At 39.7% G+C, this 17,340-nt stretch overlaps 3 protein-coding genes across 7 annotated transcripts; 2 read left to right on the top strand and 1 right to left on the bottom strand.

Annotated features, from left to right (window-relative positions):
- Positions 1-1,520: 1,520 nt before the first annotated feature.
- On the top strand, positions 1,521-9,186 carry LOC103998735 (V-type proton ATPase catalytic subunit A). Of its 2 annotated transcripts, XM_009420296.3 has the most exons (20): positions 1,521-1,823; positions 3,534-3,660; positions 3,806-3,861; positions 3,950-4,006; positions 4,280-4,391; positions 4,518-4,555; positions 4,656-4,757; positions 4,857-4,913; positions 5,010-5,081; positions 5,204-5,305; positions 5,380-5,442; positions 5,514-5,646; positions 6,729-6,835; positions 6,968-7,162; positions 7,245-7,331; positions 7,746-7,850; positions 8,128-8,225; positions 8,330-8,408; positions 8,626-8,714; positions 8,817-9,186. In XM_009420296.3, exons 1-20 carry the CDS (start codon positions 1,752-1,754, stop codon positions 8,929-8,931), a joined length of 1,866 nt encoding a protein of 621 aa, XP_009418571.2. In that variant the 5' UTR covers positions 1,521-1,751; the 3' UTR covers positions 8,932-9,186. The 2 variants fall into 2 exon arrangements, with proteins under 2 accessions (XP_009418571.2, XP_018686566.2); XM_018831021.2 differs by lacking the exons at positions 1,521-1,823; positions 3,534-3,660; positions 3,806-3,861; positions 3,950-4,006 and adding an exon at positions 4,062-4,200 and having other exon boundaries at positions 4,257-4,391; positions 8,817-9,135.
- A 717-nt stretch (positions 9,187-9,903) lies between these two features.
- On the top strand, positions 9,904-15,292 carry LOC135649619 (uncharacterized). 4 transcript variants are annotated; one of them, XM_065168168.1, is made up of 6 exons: positions 9,904-10,040; positions 10,150-10,379; positions 10,718-10,821; positions 11,223-11,399; positions 12,237-14,161; positions 14,948-15,292. In XM_065168168.1, exons 2-6 carry the CDS (start codon positions 10,210-10,212, stop codon positions 15,098-15,100), a joined length of 2,529 nt encoding a protein of 842 aa, XP_065024240.1. In that variant the 5' UTR covers positions 9,904-10,040; positions 10,150-10,209; the 3' UTR covers positions 15,101-15,292. The 4 variants fall into 4 exon arrangements, with proteins under 4 accessions (XP_065024240.1, XP_065024242.1, XP_065024244.1 ...); XM_065168170.1 differs by lacking the exon at positions 9,904-10,040 and having other exon boundaries at positions 10,352-10,379; positions 10,718-10,829; XM_065168172.1 differs by lacking the exons at positions 9,904-10,040; positions 10,150-10,379 and adding an exon at positions 10,415-10,611 and having other exon boundaries at positions 10,718-10,829.
- A 419-nt stretch (positions 15,293-15,711) lies between these two features.
- On the bottom strand, positions 15,712-17,072 carry LOC135649620 (geranylgeranyl pyrophosphate synthase 7, chloroplastic-like). The gene has a single exon (XM_065168173.1). It carries the CDS (start codon positions 16,993-16,995, stop codon positions 15,961-15,963), a length of 1,035 nt encoding a protein of 344 aa, XP_065024245.1. The 5' UTR covers positions 16,996-17,072; the 3' UTR covers positions 15,712-15,960.
- Between the last annotated feature and the right edge of the window lie 268 nt (positions 17,073-17,340).

The following is a 17,340-nucleotide window of genomic DNA, read 5'->3' as shown; positions in this document are numbered from 1 at the left end:
GGCATCACAAGAAAACCTGCTTATGGTTTGAAGTCTTCTTGTTTAGGAAGCTAAAGGTGTTTTATGGCCTAGGAACATTTCCTAAGGCATTTGTAAGTGTCCCTCTTTTATAATAGTAATTTGCTCCTCTTTCTTCCGTGGATGTAGGTCAAAGTCAATTGACCGAACCACGTATATCTGGTGTTCTGGTGTTTTGTTTGTTCTTGTCGCTTTATTCTTTCCGCTTTATTGTCTTTGTTGTGTTGCCAAAATTATCCTTTGGTAAATATCCTGGGGCTAGCTCTAACAATAAGGCCAACCATTATATCATTATCGTTGATCACCACCACAACAGTTAGCCATGGCACTATCGTCGACTATCACCACTAAAATTATCTTCTAGCTCATTATCTTTGTGTCAATCAACATGTATTATATTTTCTATCGATAAAGTGAATGTTAGATAAATAATGTTAAATATTTTACTTTTATAATTATAAAGATTTTAATTTAAAATTTTTAAATATAAAGTTCAAGATATAAAAAAAGTCTAACTATAAGGATATATGTAATTAGCCTAATTTACTATTTGTCAAATGTTAATGCAATACGTAGTACACTGGGACGAATAATCAAGTTTCATAATTATCCACTTTACACGGTTTAGGTGGACTTAATACTCGGAAAAATATAACATGTTATTATCCAAACACATAACGTGTCCAAAACTAGAGTAATTCTTTGTTAAATGAGTCAATCTTAAGCCTAATTTAGGGGTTTACTATAACCGACTTAAACGGGTCGGATAAATCCAACATCCAAAACAACCCGACCCGTTCCTGTTGGTCCTCGCCTAATCCGAGCCAGGTCAACTGCAACCTCCCCTGGTCTGGGAGCAGGATCTAACATTGGATGGGATCCTCTACAGTTCACTTTGTATAGAGGACTGAAATTTCACATCATTGCCGTCCATTGGTTCTCATCCTCCATCTACGTTGGATGTGGCACGTGACGGGTGACGAATGATAACAATAAGCGGCCGAGATGAACGATAGGGATCATGAGATGGTCGATATGCCTCCTGAGGATTGGACAAGATCCTCAAATTTTGTCACGTCGCACATGATGTGGTGTCGGACGGATCCATCGCCGCGTGATTCACGTGGGACGTGGACGGACGGTGATGCGTTCTCATGCTTGATTATTGTCCGGTACCGTTGTCCTCTTCGCAGCCACGATAACCGTCTCAGCTGTTGGCTGTCTGTCACAACACAGCCAGAGGCACAACAGATCACGTGAAGTTGGCAATGCCCACATTTCTCCAAGTGATAAGGATTCTCCCCCGACAGCGTGCGTATGACATTCGGATCGAACGGTTTTCAGACGGAACTTTTACAAATGGACGGGAAAGATGCGAGAACAAGAGGATGATGTAAAAACTACGGTGGAGAGGATCTGTCCCCTTAAAGCAGTCGATGACACCACACCGTTAGCGACGTGTACAAAAATCAACCTGCGCGCTATATTCGTGGCACGTCGTGAGAGAAGGGTTCAGTCTGCTGCCGAATCCCCTCCTCTCTCTCTCTCTCTCTCTCTCTCTCTCTCTCTCTCTCTCTGCTTGCGACCTACGGGTCTCATCGTCTCTCGGATCGATCCAAAAACCCGAGGGATCGCTTTCCGGTTGCGTTGCTGCCGCTCGAGATTTGTTGTCCGATCGAAGGTTTTCGGTTGGATCAGGTGTTTGCCTCCGCTTTTGGTCTTCACCCGCGAAGATGGCCTACGGCGATCGCCTCACGACGTTCGAGGATTCGGAGAAGGAGAGCGAGTACGGATACGTCCGTAAGGTGCTTCATGTTTTTCGCCGGAGCTTTAAGTTCGCTATATCTTGTTGTGGATCGGTTTCTATTGTTGATCAGATATTCTGTGTATTAAGTGCTGATTAGGCTTTTTCTTCATGGTCCTGCCGATTCATCGGTGTGTTATTGGCATGATTGGAAGTGAGCGTAAAAATTGAGAAGATGTGTTCTGACAAAGAAAGTGAATTAAAATTGTGCTAAGTAACGAAGATGAAGTTCGGTAGAGATGAGCTGAGCATTGGGTAAATGATTTTGACGCGTTAATCCAAGTTTAAGTGCGTTCTTGATGAAGTTGTTATAGACCCCTGGGATATTCCAGTGGACCATGTTCCCCTGTGATGATTTATCTTCAATCCATGTTTAGATCACAATTTAAAGAAATGGCCCCTTTTCCTTTTTCTTTTCCCTTTAGTTCTTCGCTCAAGTAGAACTTATCTGGAGATGATTGTAATTCTGTACCGAACTGCTGTTCCAACTGTATTGGACAACTAATTTGTTCTTTATAGATAACGTGGCATTCCTGTTCAATTATTGAAATATTCTAGTGGGTTCAAATTTTGATGTTTTTGATTAGCAAATGGCTTCACCTATTCAACAGAAAGATCCTATCAAATGCATCCAAGAGAATCTAGTCCCCCAGGTTATTAATGAAAATTAGTCCTTTCCTCTTGCGGATTTGCACCTATCAAAGAGTTTCTTGCACTCTCTGTTCCAATGGCCAATTCTTCAGATAATTATATCTAGCTGTGTTACTCCTAAAAGATAAGGGAACGGAATGAATATTTACTCTTCAGATTCACATTGAGTTAAAATTAGGAAGAACTTGATCATGTTGTTTTTTCTTCTGGGTTTTTTTCCTTCTGTGATCTGGCAGTGAAAATAGTTTTAGCAGTCTAAGTGGAAGAACTGCATCGTTGGATTATAATTGTTTGCAATTCTACAGTGGTCTTGTCTGGACTATCTTCCCCATTTTGGTACATTTGATGTCAAACTTATTTTTTGATTTTTTGATTTTTTTGTCGTGCTTGATCATTGTATATCTTTCACACACTTAGAGATGTCGATGCCATTGTAATTTTGTATGGGTAAGTTGAAGAAGACATCCATTTACTTGCTTTGTGACTTTTGCTCTAATATCCAAAGCTCCAGATTTTAGTTGATTTATTTTTTACAGTGGTATTGCCCAAAGGCCCCAAACAATCTGACCCAAAGGAGGCCTTTAATTGTTGTCAATCGGGGAGGGCCAGCCTGATGACCTGCACAATTTATTAGTTGAAGGTTTGCTTAGGTCCTTGACTAGATTGGTTATACTTCAGGTTTTGTGGTGTGGACCCTGCTGTGCCAAAACTATATATGGATTTAAATCTTAATAAGGTCCTTTAGCTATCAGACCTGGCCAGCACATTGATACATTTAACTATATTGTACAAAAGATTCCACTAATACACCTTGCATTGGTATCAGCCTCATCAACTAAGCCACCTTTTTAGAATATTTTATTAAAACTTATTATCATAATATTGTATTTTCTTGGTTATTATGTAATTTGGAAAAATATGGTTTTTGTCTGATATCGGATAGCCTTGATTATGATGTCCACTCAGAAATGCACTTTCTTTTTTTGCTGCAAGATGATATTTAAGAAGAAATTAGTCTTAATGCAACACTTTGACCTTTCTCTTGCCTTCAAATTTTCAGGTTTCTGGACCCGTTGTTGTGGCCGATGGAATGGGAGGTGCTGCTATGTATGAACTGGTTCGTGTTGGTCATGATAAGCTTATTGGTGAAATTATCCGTTTGGAGGGTGATTCAGCTACCATTCAGGGTACAGGACTGGACAATTCTTGTCTACTATAATAGTATTATATGAATTTTTGTCATGTTATACTGCTTTCTGTCGCCAGTCACTTTAGATCTTGCATATTAACTTTGGATTTATGAAACTATTTCTTATCACTTTTGAATCTCAGTCTATGAAGAAACTGCTGGTTTGATGGTCAATGATCCTGTTTTGCGAACTCGAAAGGTAATATTAGAGACCTTAAATACTCATAACCAGTACAGTTTCATTACAGTCCCATCTGAATCATCATGAATTCAAACTTTCTGTGCAGCCTCTCTCAGTGGAACTAGGACCTGGAATTTTGGGCAACATTTTTGATGGCATTCAGGTCTGCTTGAAACATCAATAATTGAATTTGGTCGCTGGCATGTACTTTACTGCTTTACATGATGTATAGTCGATGTTATTCATGCCGTTAGCTGCCTAGATGGAAACATGTGGCTTGCACCATCTAACTTGACTACAAAATGATCACAACTTCTTGCTTCTACCATGTATACAAATTGTCAGGATTGTTTTTAGGTAAATATATGCAAAAGTTCCATTCCTTGAATCGGCTAATTATACTTTCCTGATAGCATATTCCATGTTCTTCCTACAGCGTCCTCTGAAAACTATTGCCATCAAGTCTGGTGATGTCTATATACCTCGTGGTGTTTCTGTTCCTGCACTGGACAAAGATATATTGTGGGAATTTGATCCTAAGAAGTTAGGTAATCCTGCTAATTGCATATAGCATGAGTTTAAATAGCCTCTTATGCATTTTTTATCAAGTCATTGAATTGTTGCCTTCTCTACATTTTTAAAAAGTTTTATGACTTTTTTTGTACTTCCTCCAGCTGTAGGAGATCTTCTTACTGGTGGAGATCTATTTGCAGTAAGTTCAACAACCTTGACATTTCTTGAAATTTATTCTCTTTTGAAAATCAGTGTATTGACTCTTGTCCAAGATTCTCATTTCATTATTAAACATGCAGACTGTCTTCGAGAACACATTGATGCAGCATCATGTTGCTATTCCTCCAGGTTCCATGGGAAAAATTAGTTACATTGCCCCTGCTGGTCAATACAATCTGAAGGTCTGTGACCATTTCCTTTCATATTCATTTAGGCAAGCTGATTATGATGTTCTTCTCCTAACTTTACTCTTTTGTCTTTTACTTCCACTATATTCACAGGATACAGTACTTGAGCTGGAGTTTCAAGGTGTTAAAAAGCAGATCACTATGCTCCAGGTTTGTGGTTGTCTGTTTTTTCCAATTATTTTACAGTATGGCATCCATTGTCTGACATTCTCAATTGCTGCTAGAATTCTGATTTATTTTATGCAGACATGGCCAGTGCGTACACCAAGGCCTGTTGCAGCAAAAGTTGCAGCTGATACACCACTCTTAACTGGGCAGGTAAAATTGCAATAAGCAATGAACCATTATCCTTCTTTAGCGATTTGGTTTTTCTCATAGATTCTGTAAGATATACTTTATGATGATTGTACTTTGTTCTGAATTCTGCAACTGCTGTTCAGCGTGTACTTGATGCTCTCTTCCCTTCGGTTCTTGGAGGCACTTGTGCGATACCTGGAGCTTTTGGTTGTGGAAAAACAGTTATCAGTCAGGCACTCTCGAAGGTAAATATTTCAGAAGATATTTCTTTCTTTTTTTTATTGGTGATCTTAAACTTACCCTTTGTCAATGCATCCAGTACTCTAATTCTGACACAGTGGTTTATGTGGGATGTGGAGAGAGAGGAAATGAAATGGCTGAGGTTTGTTTCTGCATTTCATTGGTTTGTCTTTTCTTGTTCTATTGGTTGTTAAATATTAACCAACACCTCAGGTTCTAATGGATTTCCCACAACTAACAATGACATTGCCGGATGGTCGTGAAGAATCTGTGATGAAGAGGACAACACTTGTAGCAAACACTTCCAATATGCCGGTGGCTGCTCGTGAGGCCTCCATATATACAGGTATTTGTTGAATAGAAACGGCAAACTAGTGACAATCAAGAAAACACAAGACCTTAATGCCCTATCATGAGAGAGAGCTAGTCAATGGAAGCCTGACACTCTACTGCTCTTCAACTTATAACAAATTATCTTTTCATATTAAAATATTTTTCCTAAGCTGATATAACTGTGGTAAAGGCACCAACAAAAATCTTTCTATTTATTTTTGGACTGTTAAAACTTTTTGTTGTTATTTATGTCATTAGGACTATTAAGAGTTCGGATATGTACACATATATTTCTTCTTTGGCTATTCTGTTATGTCCAAGAGTTTATCTTATTTGGAAGACTGATGTTTAGAAAGATTTCTAATGCTGGGGACTGATATTTTTTATGTTAGTGATAAACTTTATATTATCTTTTTTATTTACATTTTACACTTATTGAATATCGTAAATCTTATACATAACATTAGGCATAGAGTGTTAGCACACTTGATAAGAAGATGATATATAGGTTGAAAAGTTGTCTGACCATTTTCAACAAAAATAATCCTTGTGCATAATGATCACTGTTCTACTTCAAGTTTTGTGTAAATCACAAAATTATCCTTGTGCAAGGTATTTTGTAATCTGCTTTCATCTTTTGGTGCCTATCTTAAATTTAGATTTTTCTTCTGCTGTTGCTGTTTCAGATGTTAGACATGAAAATGAAAGGAAACAAACTACAAGTAATGCTACCCTTACCTTTTATATGTTGTGCTTGTAAATGAAAGGAAAGTCAAATAAAATATGACAATCTTGATCCCAATGTAATCATCTTTTAGTTATGGACAAATATTTCTTTCTTATCCTTTCTTTCACAAACTTCCAAGTAATGCTTTAAAGAAATAAGGACTAGCAGAGGCTGGAGCTTAAGCCGCTATATGTTGGTTGCTGTTATGGCATCCTGTGTCAATCCTTTTTTTCTCTCTTTTTTTTTTTGGGTGAAACAATAGTTATCCAGGAGTGTATTTATAGATAATATTGTTTGTATTCTGCTTTATCAAGCGCTTTATTGATGCAAACTGTGACTACTAATTTTCAGCTATATTTATTTCTCAGGCATCACTATAGCTGAATATTTCCGAGATATGGGCTACAATGTTAGCATGATGGCTGATTCCACCTCTCGCTGGGCAGAGGCCTTGCGTGAAATCTCTGGGCGTCTGGTATTTGTCCTTTTCATGTCTCCCCTGTTATTTATACTTTTACATAAATATGTACACATGATGTTTTTTTTTTCTTTTAATTTATAGCCCAACTGGTTTTGTTCCTTGTGGTAAACATCACCTCTTTCTCAGGCTGAAATGCCAGCAGATAGTGGTTATCCTGCATATCTGGCAGCACGTCTAGCATCTTTCTATGAGCGAGCTGGTAAAGTGAAATGTCTCGGTGCGCCAGACCGATCAGGTAGTGTCACAATCGTTGGCGCTGTTTCTCCTCCAGGTGGTGATTTTTCAGATCCAGTTACTTCTGCAACCCTTGGTATTGTTCAGGTAATGAAGCATTGGTTAGTTTTCAGCAGGTCAAAGTATTCCTGGATCTTGTGCTCTTCAACCTTTTGTGAATGCATTGCAGGTCTTCTGGGGACTGGATAAGAAGCTTGCTCAAAGGAAGCATTTCCCATCAGTTAATTGGCTTATATCTTATTCCAAGTACTCAAAGGTCTTGTGCCCTTCATCTCTTTCACCATCATGTTTATCATGCAAGATAAGATAAGCTTGGTTTTTTCACCTTGTTGGTTAGACAATCATGCACTCACATATTCAGGGACATACACTAAAAATATCTATGTCATGCACCTTTTGTTTAATTTGATAGCAATGATTAAGTAAAAGTAATGCATTACTTTGGAACTGCCTGCAAGTTTTGGATATTCACTCCAGTTATCTTAGATTGTTGGACATTATTGATAACTACAATTTGTCTTGCTCTTAGAAGTTTTGAACTACAGAATATTTCTGTAAGTGTTACATTTAGGATTCTAATACTACCTTTTGATTATTATTCATTTTTATCACAGGTAGTTTATTCTCTTGGCTAATATAAATTAAGTTCCTCCATTGGTTTTTATTTCAGGCTTTGGAATCTTTCTATGAGAAATTTGATCCAGATTTTATTGACATAAGAACTAAAGCTCGTGAAGTATTACAGAGAGAAGATGACCTAAACGAAATTGTGCAGGTTTACTATTTTCCTCACCTGGGATTATTATGGTTTTAGTTCCTGCAATTCATTCTGTTTTTTATATATCTTAAAATTATGAATTAGTTTTAGTATCAGCTTCCAGTTTTATCTGTGCTAGAATTATTTACGGCATTTCTTTTTTTTACTATGTTGGGTTTCATATACCTTATCCGATTGATTTTAAATGATATCTGCATTAACTTTAAACTACTACTGGAAAGTCAATTCTTACATATCCGCCTTTGATCCAAATTTATCCCTCAAAATTCTGTAGCTTGTTGGTAAAGATGCATTGGCTGAAACAGACAAAATTACCCTGGAGACAGCAAAGCTTCTGAGAGAAGATTATCTTGCGCAGAATGCTTTTACTCCGTGAGTTCTGCCTCTTCTTTATGATAAGTTTTGCCGCTAGCATTATATTTAGCTCCCTATTCTTTACAGAGTTGCCGCTTATTGATCTCCTTTGTTGAATACAGATATGATAAATTCTGCCCATTTTACAAATCAGTTTGGATGATGCGTAACATCATCCATTTCAATACATTGGCCAATCAGGTAATCATAGGATGGGTTTTTTTGGTATCACTAGGTTGATCTTGCTCTCCAAAGAATTGTGCCATAGCAAAGAATCAATAATGATCTCATTGAATGATCTAATTATCTTCATGCATTACACAAAAATTGTCCTGTCCGTAAACATGGTGGTAGAACTGCTTCCATTGTAGTAAATATTTCATAAAGTTTAATTTTATTATAATTGTGCAATTTTCAGGCTGTAGAGAGAGGAGCAGGTCCTGATGGCCAGAAGATAACATACAGTGTCATTAAGCATCGCTTGGGCCAACTCTTCTACCGACTAGTGTAAGCAGGATTACTCTTGTTTATGACACGAGTGTATTAATCCATCCTTTATTAGCCATGTTTTCCATAGCAATAATCCATCTCGTTGTCTGCTTTTTTTAGGTCCCAGAAATTTGAAGATCCTGCAGAAGGTGAGGAAGCTCTTATCGCAAAATTCCAGAAACTGTATGATGACCTCACTGTTGAGTTCCGCAACCTCGAAGATGAAGCACGGTGACAGACTATATAAGTAACGACGATCTCTCTTCCTATTTACTTGTCAAGCTGTGGGTTTCATAAGCAGCCTCATTTTTTCTCCTATGTAGCATTATGGCGTGATCCATGTTAGTGCCTGAAAAAGTTTTGATATTTGTAATAACATTACTTAATATGTCTGTCCTTTGTTGTCTAATGTAATAATCAACGAGTGTCTATCTTATAAGTTCTCTTATAATAAAAGGTGGATGTATAAATCTACAAACCATTATGTTAATCCATCTATTTGGATCTCAGGCATCCTTGGTGAGTAATTCACTTGTGTTGCTTTCTTGATTTGCTTTATCAGACAAGCAATTAGAGATTTTGGTGTCCATCGGGTTTTGTGCTTATTGATTGTATTAATTCGATCAAATTGTTGAATCATCGATGAGTAGCACACGAATTTTTATCTCATTAATTTATGACTTATTTGATATTTTTGGAACTTATATGCCCTTTGGATTTACGTTGACCTTGTCGAGGTTTTGCTTTGGCCTTGACAAGGTTTGCTTTGACTTTGTATTAATCTCGGATTTGCTTTGACCTTGACAATGTTTTAAATGCCCTTTGGTTGAGACCCTCCCTCCCTCCCTCCCTCCCTCTCTCTCTCTCTCTCTCTCTCTCTCTCTCTCTCATCCTTGACCAAACTCGGTATCTGCTACTCTGAACTCAGGGAGGCGAGCTCACAACCTTCATTCTCTTTTATTGATACAATTAAGCTTAAGCCTCCGACCCGTCTCTCAACTCACATTTATAAGTTTTCCTTTTCTAAAAAGGTTTTATTTATTTATTTAATCATCAGCGAGAGACCCTATAACTGGTCTCTATTTCCGTTGACAACCCAAAAAATACACTTCCATTATATATATATATATATATATATATATAACTTAAAGCTTAAAAATATGAAACCACTGACTTAGTATTTGCAACCTTGCCAAAAATAAGAAGCAAAAAAATAAAAATAAAAATTATACAACTGCCATTCTTGCAACTTCTCCCTCGTCCCCTTCCACGCAGGACATCAAATAAGATAGGACAAAAGAGAGGGAGAGAGAGAGAGAGAGAAGAGAGAGAGAGAAAGAAAAGGTTAGCAGCACATTCGTTACGAATTCTTCGTTGCCTTTCCCTCCCCAAATTCCGATAAAGATCCCAACTTTCCCTTCCTCGTGCTCTTATTCTTTCACCTTTTCTCCAGATTTCTTCTTCGAAGCAGTCGAAAAGCGATCGGAGTTCCACGCTGACCGGGAGCAGGGTGATGCCGCCTGTCCCTGCATCCGATCATGCGTCTCCGATTCGGGAATCCATCTCGGGGTCCAGATTCACGAGCCTTCGAGGTGTCCGATGGCGCATCGATCTCGGCATCCTGCCCAAGTCTCCTGCTTCGATCGATGATATCCGGCGGGTCGCCGCAGATTCTAGGAGAAGGTAGAATTATGCCTTGTTGAGCTTTTCTCCGTTGTTTCTCTCAATTATACCTCAAATGAGAAGACGATGTTTCATTGAATTCCATAAATGGGTTCCCCAATTGGTAACCGGTCGGCTATCACCTAAAAGAATTCTCATTTTTTATGTTTTCTTGATTTAGACTGGCAATGGCGAATCTCCAATTGATCAAATGCAAATCTATAGTATCATCAGCTTCAAGATGACATCTTCTGTGTGTGAATCCATTATTTCTCTTCTAAATGGGTTCGAATTTAAGCCGTTATTTATTGTTATTGGAAATTTGTCTTTATTTATTATTTGTAACTTTTTGTTGATAGGTATGCCCATTTAAGGCGCCGGCTTATAGTAGATCCTCATCTCTCCAAGGATGAAAGCAAATCACCTGATCTTATTGTGGACAATCCATTATCACAAAGTCCAGGTGAAGTGGTAAACTGGCTCTACCTCTTTTCTTGATTATTATGTGTATATTGTGCACTCCTTCAAAAGTTCAAAGCCTGATCGTTATCAAAAGATCCTATCTTGACCAAACTATGCTTATGCGTACAACAAATCACTATCCAAAAGTCTTCCTCTTTGTGTAATGCAGCTTTTCTAATGTTTATATTCATGCGTTGTGAATGTAGGATGTGGTTATCACATTTGTGTTCTGCAAATTGACGTAGCCAGATTCCTCTGTATAAAATGCACACTAACCCACTCTCAGAAGTTGATTTTTATGTTTTCTTTGGATTGGATGAGTTCATAAAAGATGTACCTGCTCAGCCTTACTTATTCCTGGGGGGGTTATAGTCCTAATCTTGTAGTGCATTCTCTTCACAGATAGCTTGTGGAGCCTCTATTTTCGAAATGCTGAACTGGAGAAGATGCTTGATCAAGATTTGTCACGGTTGTATCCTGACCAGGAAGGCTACTTCCAGACAGCTACATGTCAGGCCATGTTGAGGCAAATACTCCTATTGTGGTGTCTTATTCATCCAGAGTGTGGATATAGACAAGGTGGCTATTCATCTTTTTATGTAGAAATTTGCTTCCCATTTCTAGGTAGTTTGGCTGTTGCATCAGTATTTTCTTTTGCAATTGAAACCAGCAGCATGCCTTCTCAAAAGCCACTTAATATAACATATTAATGCCATTCCAATTTTTTGTTTCTTTAGTACACATATTAAGTGTGTCCAGGCTTCCAACTATGTTTTTGTTATGCTTGCTGGAGATACCATTGTTTTATCGCTGTCAGTACTTGTGTGGCTACAGTTCCACAAGTAATTTTGTGTTAGTTTTCAAGGTGAAGTTTTCCCTTACAAATAAAAGATCAGAATTTGCTACCTTCAACCAGCTTGATTTCAAGACTAGTTCTCTAGGTATTCCAATGTTTAATAAATGCAAAAATGATGATAGTCACTAAGGCAAGTATGAATTCGTATCTTCATGGATCACTTGTGTCACATATAACTTCAATAATGAATCACAAAGTTCTATTTTTCTCCTCTAGTGCTCAGATTGAATGTTTCAAAAAAAATTTTATTGTCATCTAATCAAAATGTCGGTTATGTTACGTTATGTTATTATGAGAAGCATACAACTCTATAACTCTGGTCCTTGTGCTGTTTGGTTTTAGCCCAAACATTATGCAATAGGGAACAGGTGCTTAGAAAGTAAGGCTATATTATTTTTTAGAAGCTTGTAAGTTACAAACTGCTACTCTGTCCAATTGAACAACCATGACTGTGTCTTATCCAACAGATTTCAGACATGCCATTTATTTTGTATAGCATTTTGACCACTATGATTGTGTTTCTACTTGAAGTGACAATAAATATGTATCTGTACCTACAGGAATGCATGAACTACTGGCTCCACTTTTGTATGTACTTCATATTGATCTGCAGTACCTTTCCCAAGTACGGGACAAATATGAAGACTACTTCAGTGATGAATTTCATGGGGTATCCCTCCCTGAAATCGAATTAAGTTCTGCCTACAGATTTGAAAAGATCATGAATATGAATACAGCAGCAACTGATAAAGATGGTAGTGTCCAGGAGAAGAGTGCCAAAGTAAGAAGTCTAGATGAGCTTGATCCTGAAACAAAGGACATATTCTTGATGAGTGATGCTTATGGAGTAGAGGGCGAATTAGGTGTTGTTTTATCTGAAAAATTCATGGAACATGATGCCTACTGCATGTTTGATTATTTAATGAATGATGCAAATAGTGTGGTTGTCATGGCAGAGCTCTTCTCTCCATCTCCTTCCATAGGGTCCAGTACTGGATTACCACCTATAATAGAAGCATCTTCTGCAATGTATCAATTGCTCTCCATCATCGACTCATCTCTTCATAGCCATCTTGTTGAGCTTGGGGTAGAGCCCCAATACTTCGCATTACGATGGCTGCGTCTTTTATTTGGACGTGAATTTTCTCTTGAGGATCTTTTAGTTGTTTGGGATGAAATATTCTCTTTTCCTAACCTTATATCTTTTCCTGATAAAGCAAATGAGTCAGAGCTTGGATGCCGGATATTGTGCTCACCGAGGGGAGCCTTCATCTTGGCAATGGCAGTTTCCATGCTACTTCAGCTAAGATCTTCAATACTAGCCACTGAGTATGCGACTGCTTGTCTCCAACGGTTGTTAAATTTACCTGAAGATATTAGTGTGAAGAAGTCAATTGAGAAGGCAAAGTCATTGCAATCTCTTGCACTTGATACGGTTTTCTCTTGTTCATCCCAAGGAGGAATCCCAGGGCATCAATGTGGAGGTAGACGAGGTCAGAGTCTTTCATATGGTTCTAGTCCTGTTACTCCAAACCTATTATCAGATAGCTACTGGGAAGAGAAATGGAGGTTGTTGCATGCAGCAGAGGAACTTGACAAGGAAAATTGTGGCGATACAGTTTCAAGCGATATGGCTGACGGGCCACTAATAGAAAGATTCAATTTACCTAGGACAGCTTCTGATCCTTGCCCCACAGAATTTCAGAGTGAGAATAAAAATGTTGGGCCTTCTGATACAAGTACCGGTGTTGATAGAAACCATGGTATCTATAGATCCGATAAAGTTCCACGCATCTCAGCTACTGATGAATCTCTGTGCTTGGAGATAGAAGCAGAAACAGATTATGTTGAGGAACATATTGATCAAGATGTCATAGTTAAGGGATTGGATGTAGCGGAAGAATCACGCTTCAATGCAGATAACTCCTTGTCCACAGCCACCAGTCCCCATAGAATGGTTAATGACCATGAGTATGACTCAGAGGATAGCAGCATCACTTCAAGTTCACTGATCGGCAGAACCTGTGATGAGACCAATTCTGCGGAGAAGCCATGTAATGCCAGCATTGATAAGGAAGAGAATTCTATTACTAGCAGCAGGAGTGGACAAGGACCTTATAGTGTAGAAAAACAAGCAGGAGGTCTCAAAAAGTGGAAACCACTTTCTGGCAGATTTCAGTGGCTTCGGAGGTTTAATAGAGGCTATGCTGAAGGGAACATGGGGAACAGAATAGCTGTTGAACCACAAAAATCCCACATTGTTGCAGATAACTGTGGAAGTATTTATAGTGCTCCAGCTTCTGATCCATGCCACAATTCTTTTGAAGTTTCCAGGAATATAGAAGATGAAGACAAAAATGTTATTGGGACTTCAGGAGATCCATGTCACAGTTCCTTTGAAGCTCAATGGGCGATAGAAGATGAAGACAAAAATGTTGCTGGGAATTTAAGAGGCATCGCAAAGGCCATGCTTGAAAACATTCAGGTAAGAGTTCACAGTTTGTTTCAGCTCCTATTCTTTGTTTCTTGTGCCTACAAATACTCTCTTAGTATGTTTGCAACAAGAAATAAAAAAATCCAGCATAGCACTAACATGATCATCTCATCATTTCAAATTCTACTCAAAACTTCTAGATATATATCATGGATTTATTAATTTCAATTGGATTTCTAATTATGCATATCATCTTACGTGAAATTTTTTTATGACTAATTTGCCACTTTATGAATTAAATATTATCTTGCCTGCTCTAAGTTTGCAGTCTCCATATATATAGTTTACACTGTTTAGTTGTATGCATCAATTTCAGCACTACTGTACAGTGAATATAAAATTATTAGCATATTATGCATTGCAACAAGAAGATAGTGTCCTCTGTGTCAAATATCTGATACAATTATAATAGGTAAAGAAGGAAGTTTTGTGGTTTTACTCTTCTGAGTAGGCCTACATTGATAAAACTGCAATAACTTTTTCCCTTCATGATTCATCTTGATTGTCAAGAAAACATAGAAACCATAAATCTTCTACTTTGTCCAACTTTATTTTCAGCATTGGAACATGAAACATGCAAACAGAAAAAACCCTCATTAGCACTAAATTCTGCTCCATCACTTGCCCAACAAGTTATGTTACAAAATGAAAGTTTTAATAGATGAGATCACAAGCTAGTCTAGGCTTCAGATTTGTGCTATCTGATTCTGTACACATCAACTTCGCATATTGTTCCTGTTATGCTAACCATTTAAGATCATTTCTTTTGGTTGTCAGGTCATCGAGTCAATCTTCAAGCAAGATCAAGGCCTTGATGGCTCCAAGGACAGCAAGTCGACCACAATTAGCGGAGACGGGCAAGTTGCAGCGATGGCTGCTCTTGAAGAGCTTCGTAATATTAGCAACTTCCTATCTGAATGTGATGATTAATAATTATGGTTCAAAGACATGTCTTTTCTTTGTTATTATTGTTTTCTTGAGTGTCTTAAAATGATATGTGATCTGTCAAACCTATTGTGCAGTTGTGTCTTCCAAGCCACCTCATATTTATACATATATCCATATCTTTTTCTTCTTTTCCAAAGTGAATAATTGAAATTCAAATATTGTCTTTCCCTCTCATGATCTTGAAACCTGTTTTCTGGAATATCAAGCAAGATTTAGATGTGTTGGATCACATTGTGTGCACTCTTCTTCTGTGACCAAGTGAGGTATTGTTTGTACTTAAGTTTACCCCCATTGTTGCATGTCAGAATGACTGCTGAAATATATAAATTGCTTTCTCTATCAGACAGTCGAGGCTTTGCATAGGTTAAACCCACTTTGCATGTCATGTCATATCATATCATCAAGGAGTACAATATTATTGTTGTGTAGGACATCATATCCAATTAGTCATCTATTTAGAGACCAGTATAATTATGGTTTCTTTTATTAAGTTTATTATTTTATTTAATGATATTAGGTAGATAGATTCATGGCATGGATTTTGTGATCTTACTTGTGCTGCTCTATTCCACCACAGGTAGCACATCACAGTCTACAGCTTAAATGTTTAATTTCTTCTTCTTTCTCTCATACACGCAGCAATTTGGAACAAAGAAAAGGCAGCATGAACGAACAGTCGGCTGCCTGTTGAGCACTGCAAGTGTTCGACAAAATTGCGAGCACTTGCGGTGTCTTCATTCGTTGTTTATGACGCCCCAAAGATTCCTTTGTTCTTTAGTGATCACTCAACAGGAGGAAAACAGAGAACGAGAACGACGAAGTGATGGGGGAAGGCATTGGCTTCAGTTGTGGCGGTCGGCGACGTAGTGAGCGAGACGTCGCAGCGGCAACGCCCGGACGCAATCGAACCCATGTAATTCTGCCTCCGCGTTCCGTACCAGCGTCCGCGCCAGCTGCTGCGCCTTCTCCAGGCCGATGAGCTTGGGGTACGTCGTCTTGCCGCTCGCCACGTCCTTCCCGGCCGTCTTCCCCAGCTCCTCCGACGTCTTCGTCACGTCCAGGATGTCGTCCACCACCTGGAACAGCAGGCCCACGCAGCGTGCGTACCGGCGGACGCGGTCCACCTCGGCGTCGCTGCCGCCGCCCACGATCGCCCCGCACGCCGCCGCCGCCTCCAGCAGCCTCCCCGTCTTGTGCAGGTGGATGAACTCGAGCACGTCGAGGCCCACGGCCTGTCCCTCGCTCTCGATGTCCATGATCTGGCCCGCCACCAGCCCCTTCGGCCCCATGGCGGAAGCGAGCTCCGAGACGGCGCTGAGCACCAGCTCGGCCGGCACGCCGGTGGTGCGGGTGGCGACGTGCTCGAAAGCCAGGGAGACGAGGGCGTCACCCGCGAGCAGGGCGGTGCCCTCGCCGAAGGCGCGGTGGTTGGAGGGCCGGCCCCGGCGGAGGTCGTCGTTGTCGATGCAGGGGAGGTCGTCGTGGATGAGGGACATGACGTGCATCATCTCAGCAGCGCAGGCGACGGGCATGGCGGCGCCCTCGGGGCCGCCCACCAGCTCGCAGGAGGCAAGGGCGATCACAGGGCGGACGCGCTTGCCAGGGGCGAGGAGGGAGTAGCGCATGGAGTCGTACAGCCGCGCAGGGTGGCAGAGGGGAACAGCGCGGTCCAGGGCGGCGTCCACACGCAGGGTCTTGTCGGCCATGTACGACTTGAGGTCGAACTGCGCGGCCGCCGCGCCGGTCGTCTCCTCCGGCTCAGCTTGCGGCCGAGTGGAGGCGGATCTGACGGCGAGGGGGAGGCGGCGGCGGTGTGCCGCTGTGGCGCGACCGCTCCACATTGCAGTCCTCGGGATTCCATGGACGGGGCAAGCCATAAGAGTGCGTGTTTGTGTGCGTGCGTGTAAGAAAGAGAGACAGAGCAGATCAAGTTTATGTGATGAGGCTTCTTCTCTTACCGCCCGCCATTAAAAGGAGAGGTCCTAAGACAAGTCATCGTCTTTGGATCCTTTTCCTTAAAACGACAGGTAATGAAATGACATTTCTGGTGATAATTTGCGGTGCAAATATTATGTAACAGTCTACAAACATAAAATTCATAATTTTTTGTTATTTTATGAAAAAATAAATAAATTTTAAATTTCAAAATCAGATAATAATGGATCTAAATTTATGATAAATATCTTTTTAAATCTTTATTTGATCTACCGAATCCAAGAATT

This window comes from Musa acuminata, chromosome BXJ3-9 (assembly GCF_036884655.1).
Source record: "Musa acuminata AAA Group cultivar baxijiao chromosome BXJ3-9, Cavendish_Baxijiao_AAA, whole genome shotgun sequence".
In the NCBI taxonomy this organism is placed as follows: domain Eukaryota; kingdom Viridiplantae; phylum Streptophyta; class Magnoliopsida; order Zingiberales; family Musaceae; genus Musa; species Musa acuminata.
Note: the sequence above shows the minus strand (reverse complement) of the source record. Positions and strands in the feature narration are given on the sequence as shown.

What these genes read in the sequence shown, in the direction of transcription:
- LOC103998735 (XM_009420296.3), top strand. Translation starts at nt 1,752, where the DNA reads ATGGCCTACGGCGATCGCCTCACGACGTTCGAGGATTCGGAGAAGGAG. An exon ending in TGATTCAGCTACCATTCAGG is followed by an intron (nt 3,661 to 3,805) that starts GTACAGGACTGG and finishes TTTGAATCTCAG; the next exon opens with TCTATGAAGAAACTGCTGGT. An exon ending in GAGGAAATGAAATGGCTGAG is followed by an intron (nt 5,443 to 5,513) that starts GTTTGTTTCTGC and finishes CCAACACCTCAG; the next exon opens with GTTCTAATGGATTTCCCACA.
- LOC135649619 (XM_065168168.1), top strand. Translation starts at nt 10,210, where the DNA reads ATGCCGCCTGTCCCTGCATCCGATCATGCGTCTCCGATTCGGGAATCC. An exon ending in GCCGCAGATTCTAGGAGAAG is followed by an intron (nt 10,380 to 10,717) that starts GTAGAATTATGC and finishes TTTTGTTGATAG; the next exon opens with GTATGCCCATTTAAGGCGCC. An exon ending in TCCATTATCACAAAGTCCAG is followed by an intron (nt 10,822 to 11,222) that starts GTGAAGTGGTAA and finishes TTCTCTTCACAG; the next exon opens with ATAGCTTGTGGAGCCTCTAT.
- LOC135649620 (XM_065168173.1), bottom strand. Translation starts at nt 16,995, where the DNA reads ATGGCTTGCCCCGTCCATGGAATCCCGAGGACTGCAATGTGGAGCGGT.